General features: G+C 39.3%; 1 protein-coding gene across 15 annotated transcripts in view; it reads left to right on the top strand.

The window, feature by feature from the left end:
- gria3a (glutamate receptor, ionotropic, AMPA 3a) overlaps nucleotides 1-5,928 on the top strand; it is a 55,451-nt gene extending 49,523 nt beyond the window's left edge. For 10 of the 15 annotated variants that reach the window (XM_017041540.2, XM_025065713.1, XM_025065710.1 and 7 more), the window contains 3 exons: nucleotides 2,822-2,936; nucleotides 4,585-4,833; nucleotides 4,953-5,928. In XM_017041540.2, the coding sequence (XP_016897029.1) occupies nucleotides 2,822-2,936; nucleotides 4,585-4,830 (361 nt within the window). In that variant the 3' untranslated portion in view covers nucleotides 4,831-4,833; nucleotides 4,953-5,928. Of the gene's footprint in view, nucleotides 1-2,821; nucleotides 2,938-4,584; nucleotides 4,834-4,949 lie in introns of those variants that run through there. The other 5 variants (XM_025065718.1, XR_003052925.1, XM_025065717.1 and 2 more) reach the window with 5 other exon arrangements.
- The last annotated feature ends 449 nt before the right edge of the window (nucleotides 5,929-6,377 follow it).

Genomic DNA, 6,377 nt, shown 5'->3' with positions numbered 1-6,377 from the left:
CTAATTATTAATAGACATCCAAATTCACCTTCAAGGATAATTTCAGATAATTATATATCCAGGAAGTCTGGACCAGATCATTTGTTTTTGTTTACCTTCCAATCAAATCCGCTGTGCAACTTTTCCCTCCTCCAACCACGAAGCCCCTGGTCTGGTGTGGTGGGCACCAGGACGCAGCCACAGCTCCCATGAGGATCCATCTCTGCCTCTGCTCTTCAGCTTGTCTCTGAGTCTGTGGTGAGAGAAGAAGAGATGTGAGAAAAAAAGAAAAAAAAAGTTTCTGTTATCGGCTGAAGTCCTTCATTTCTGAGTGAGCAGAACATGGAGACTGTCAGAGGGATAACGGGAAAACTGTCTCCTCTCACTGGCTTTGGTTGAAAAGTGAATTTTTCCAGCAGTGTCACGTGTGACGGCCATGTTTCTCTGTTAGTGTCTCAGAAACACACGTGTGTGTAATTTAACAATGAAAATATATTGTGTGTAACTACCACTGTGGACATACTCATTAGAATAACATTACACATCACAGATTATCTGAGATTTTTTGAGACGTTAAGGGCCGTGTTTATTCAGTTAGAATTCATTCTCACTCCAGGCTGAATGTGTCTAGTTCAAATGTGGGGGGGAGAGACAGAGAGAGCAAGAGAGAGAGAGAGAGGGAGTTTTGTGCATGTGTTTTTCAGTGGCCAGCAAAGCCTTCTTTCCTTAATACCATCAGAATCAATGACATATTTTATCATGAATATTTATAAAATAATCATATAAATAATATTTATAATAATATTTATAATAATAATACCTTCTCCTTATCGCCTATTTTCTGGTGAAACTCGCGTATTCTCGAGTTTTTTTTTTTTTTAGCCAATTATATTGCGGCCTCAAGTGTTGCCAGGTTGAAATAAATCTGCCCTAAGGCCTTCAGAATCAGTGGCGAGAGCAGTAGGCGCTTAGAATGACTGGCGATGACGTTTCTTTAACCAATCAGATTTTTGGGTTGGCGTCGAACTTCCGGTTGGCCGGTTGTTACGTTGGCGATTTGAGTGATTTGATTGGATGTTGAAAAAAACGCGCAGTCTTGAATCTAGTAAACAACATATAGCGACTCGAAAATTAAGTTTTCTCGGCGTCCAGTGCTTCTGTCGAGTGGACATTAAAACTACATAAATACGACACAACAGACTGGACTTTCAGCTTTAGCGTGGATGACGATAGAAACACTGTTGTTGTTAGAATTGAAGCTCACGGATAAACATGGAATTATGAGTATAAATAATCAGACGTTTTGGTGAGTAAAGTACTTGTCTTTTTAAGAATATTTGAACTGTAATATGTTGTTATTATTGTCAGTTAGCTACTTAGCTAGGCTGTAACGGCTCTTTATGCTACATTTCTGCGTAATATTGATGGTTTCTATGGTCATAATGAAGTTATTAGGATGTGGTTTGGTTCAGGCAGGCCGAATGAATGTCTATGAATGTGTTATTATTGTTCCAGGATCGTTCCAATGTTCTGTTTTGATGGTGGCTTTCGTCATTTTTTTAAAATATTTTCTTCTTTTCAAGTTGCATTACTGTAGTGAAAGTCTCAACAGCGCAGGGTGATTTGTTATTGCAAAGACCATGGGCACCCTCTAGTGGTGAGAGATCAAAACTAAATCAAGTGAGTCTTTAAAAAAAAGCATTTAGTGCTGAGTTGTGTTTACAGCACCTTCTGGTGGAGCAAAGAGGTAACTACTGAACTATAGTTTTTTGAGGATTTTGAGTGATTTACGTTGGTATAATAATAATAATAATAATAATAGCTAATTATTCTTTCATTATTGTGGTGTTTTTAATTAATTAACTTGTTGTCGAAGCTTAGAGGAGACGTGAGACTAGTAGTTGATACAATTATTGGATGGGTGGATGAATGGATTAAGGAACATGTTTCTTTAATACAGTAAAAAATAGTACGTAAATAGTAAGAAATAAAGTAAAATGAAGAAAAAAACATTTAAAATGACTTTAATACAGTAAAAAATAGTACGTAAATTGTAAGAAATAAAGTAAAATGAATAAAAAAACATTTACACAGTGAGCACACAGTGGTGAATGCAATATATTTGAATATGTTGAATTACACTCACTGACATTTGTTCTGAAAGGGAATCAGCTTCTAATCATGACAGTCCAGGTCAAACTAATGTCTTACAAAACAACCCAGACCGACCCTGGTCTGAGATGGGTCTCCACGGACTCTGGCAGTCCGAATGGTTTTCCATCAAATTGATGTGGATTTAGGATTAATCTTAGAAGCTAAAAAAGTTTTGTATTTTCATATAGCGATCGTAACTCTGTGATTGACGGGGGTGATTTGTGAGACATTACCCTTTGTTTTTTAGCTGCTAATGATCTGAAACTGCTGTGTTTTGTCTGTTAGTCAAGAAAGGGTTCCTGTTAGATTCACCTGGCTAAACATCGTACAGGCTGCACATTGCAACAAAAAAAGTGCTTTCATCAATTCCTGCCTGTGTTTCTGCAGCAGCTGCTTTATTCTGCACCCTTAAATCTCTCCTTTGTGATCAGTGTGTGCCGATTACTCAAAGCGATAAAGCTGGGGTCTGGCGTCTTAGGCTGAGCCATGGATTATGAAAGGTCACATATATATATATTTATATATATTTATATATTTCTATAGTCACTGTAGAACTGTTTGCTGTCTGTAATGTGTTGGCCAGGACCCTACTCTATCGCTTTGCAAAGTGTAAAGTAGATATAAAAAAAAAGTTGAATAACATAAAATAACATAATAAAATGTTATTTATGTTATTTCCCACGTGAAGAACTCCTGTAAACCTTGCAGTATTGAAACTCAGTGAACAAGGCATCTTAGACAAGCTGAAAAACAAATGGTGGTACGATAAGGGTGAATGTGGAACCAAGGACTCTGGAAGTAAGGTCAGTCGCTGCAGGTCTTTTTACACTGATTGCATCAAAAGCATTGTGACCCAGTTGTTCATACACAGACATCGACAGCACCACACTCAGACAGACAGGCCGATTACGACACGACACACACCGTCCTGACAAAACTGAGAAATCAAATAAATGTACAAAATTTAAAAAAAAAATTAAATCTTTAAGGATACTTTAAGGATTAATGTCTAGTGATGTCACCTCCAGCCCCAGGCTGTGGGAAGTGAAGCTCTGTTTAAATATTCAAATAATACATAGGTTCACGTATTTGTTGTTTTTTTTTAATTGTCAAAAAGTTTCATTTGAAACAACAATCCCAGGTTGATTTAATTCATGAAAGCCACATTTACAAACTCACAGTTTTGACATGAAATACACATATTAAATTAGTACTAAATTTACTACTACTATTGTAAAGTACTAGGTAAAACTAAATTTTATTTTATTTTTTTAAATGTATCTATTTAATTATGATTAATCACAATTATTTCCACAAAACTTTAAAAACATCACAGTTGAAGTCGACAGTGTTGACCAGTGATGGTCTTTGGGCTCCCTCTTGTGGTAAATCGGGGTAGTCCATTCTAAATCCTGTCTGACGTTGTTTTGTCAGGACGGCGTGTGTTTGTGTGAATATTTTCTAATCGTTTGTTCTGCCTTTAAAAGAAAAACACATGACCTGTCACGTGTGTTTGCATTTAATTGAACTGATCAACACACCAATCTGTCACGATTCATTCATTTCTCAAAAGCTAAAAGATTGAAGATTTGTTAAAATTCCCAGCATGATGACACATCATTTTATTCATTCCATAAAAATATGAATAATTAAAAAAAAAAATCATAGAATTGAAACCATTATCCTGCTGTTTCGTCGCCCAAACCTCTATTGAAATTTAGTTTATTGGTTCTTGATCATTTGTATGCACACTGCGTACATCAACCCAGAACACGCCGGACCGCCGTCTCACTGCAGCGTCTTCATCCTGACCAAACCCAAAGTGACCTTTAAATATCACCCGAGCACCAAGTGGTCGGCGGGCATTTAACACGTCACGTCTGACGCTCGGACCCCCAGAGACGGGGGAGGGGGGGGGGGATTCTCAACATCCTCAATCCATTTAAAAATGATAATGTTTACTTCACTTCAGGTCTGAAAAGTCCAAGAAAAAAAACAAAGTTTAGAATGCAAATGGTAAAAGTCACATAAATGAATTTCAATGATCTCTGGTTGGCTGTTGACGGCAGCACAATGGTTCAATTCCTCGTCCGCATCCTTCCACGTCTGACTGTTACCAATGCAGTTTAGTTGAAGTTTGACCAGATGTGACAGAGAACCGAGGCTGTAACCCCCGTAGACCTGTACGACCACGACCGCCTTCCGATATACAGGTGGTCTCGTAAAGAGACCACAGGGCAGACAGACCCCCAGACGCTGACTCTGTCTACATTCACCTTCTTATACTGTAGGACAGCAGGGTCTCCTCTCATCCATCACACCCTAGGTTGAGCCACCTCCTCAGTGTAGAGTCAGGCGTCATGTTACTGCTGCTGTCTGAGGTCTCTTCACATCAAACAGTGTTAACCTGGTTTCTACTGCCCCCCCCCACCCCCACCCCCCACCCCCCAGGACAAGACAAGTGCATTGAGCCTGAGCAACGTGGCAGGAGTCTTCTATATTCTGGTTGGAGGGCTGGGTCTGGCAATGACCGTGGCTCTGATTGAGTTTTGCTATAAGTCACGGCAAGAAACCAAGAGTCTGAAGTTGGCAAAGAACGTCCAGAACTTTAAGCCAGTCCCTCCTGCCAACAGCCAGAATTACGCCACGTACCGTGAAGGCTACAACGTGTACGGGACGGAGAGCGTGAAGATTTAGGGGGTGAGTCTTCGTCGTTCATTTGTTGTGGCACAGTTATAACAAAGTTGATATAAAGTATTAAAGTTTTTTTCGCAGGATATTAACCTCCACTCTCTCTTTTGTTCTTTTTGCCTCAGCAGAGGAAACCAAATATATATATATATAAATATATATATCGCCTCCTCCTGGTGCATCTGGACGGAAACAGCTCCTTTGTGTGACCTTTGAACCTGGTTGTTGTACTGACGTCGTGAACACAGCAGACGTTCCTTCTCATTGGCCTGTGACACAAACCTCCCGACTCGTCGAGCGCTCACCTGAGCATCGAGCGACCGGTCACAGGAACGGAAGGACGCGACACCACGGTCAGACTTTTGCTTCTGAGAGATTTGCCTCCTGTAGTGCCTTATGGAGCATTTTAGCGTCGTGGCAATGCAATTCATGTCTAATCCACTTGAAAATAATGAAGAAAAAAAAATACTTGTGTGGGAGACGTTTGCTTCAAACAGCAATTTGATGAACTGTTGCGATTTTTTTCTATTTGAGAAGAAACAAAAGACGAAGCCATGACTTTCAACGGACAAGTGGGGAAACCTCCGGATTCACTGGAGTTCTTTACAGACTTATTTTTGTGGTGAAATCCTGAGTTATATAAATATTATATTTAGTGAAGTAAAGTCATTCTATTGTTTTACTATAAGACTATTTTCAGTGTCGTAATATTAGGGACAGGCATCGGGAAGGTCTCGGAGCGACAACACGCCCCCCCCCTGTTTTAAACCCAAATAAGAACAAATGTGAAAAGTGAGCAACTGTTGTTAAAATGAGAAAAATGTACAGAGGCGTTTGTTTAGATGCTTGTTTCAACCGTAACTGCCACAACTTTGAAACCAGTCGACCGGCTTTTAGTTCATCTGTGCCATGTTTTAAAACTCTTGAGTAGAAACTTTGAGACCATTTTGTTGAAGTGCGCACACTTTCCTACTGATTTAACTGAGAGCTTATGACGTCTGTTTTTTGATCAGTGGTGATGAAAACCAACGCCTCTTTGGTCGTGACGTGCTTCCTGTGTTCATGCGTTGACAGAGGAGGAGCCAGTGGGGTTCGATCAAGAGACGAAAAGGTCCAAAAAAAACAACAACAAAAAAAACCTCCCACTCACTCAAACACTCCTCACCCCCCCCCCCCCCCCCCCACATACTCCCTCATTGAACCTGCATGTTGATTTATCTCCAACCTGATCCTGGTTTCTCGTCTGATAACAGATATGTTTTTTTTAGATTATTTTTTTCTTCTTGTTTATTTGTAACAGTACCTCAGTCAAGAGAGTTGCATGTGTGGACAAAATGAACCTCTGTACCGAGGTCGTGTACAAAGGACTTTATTACATTTCCTTAATAAAAGCAGGTTTATATTAAAGTCGTGTTTGACGTGTTTATTAAAACAAAGCATTTTATTAATCTTATAGATCTGAACTTTTTTATACATTTGATTTAACAGAGATGTAGAAAAATGTTTGTCAATTAAAATTAAAATCCAACACTGACTAATGAATGACATTTGTT

The sequence above is a fragment of the Cynoglossus semilaevis genome, chromosome 19 (genome assembly GCF_000523025.1).
Source record: "Cynoglossus semilaevis isolate Cse_v1.0 chromosome 19, Cse_v1.0, whole genome shotgun sequence".
NCBI lineage: Eukaryota > Metazoa > Chordata > Actinopteri > Pleuronectiformes > Cynoglossidae > Cynoglossus > Cynoglossus semilaevis.
Note: the sequence above shows the minus strand (reverse complement) of the source record. Positions and strands in the feature narration are given on the sequence as shown.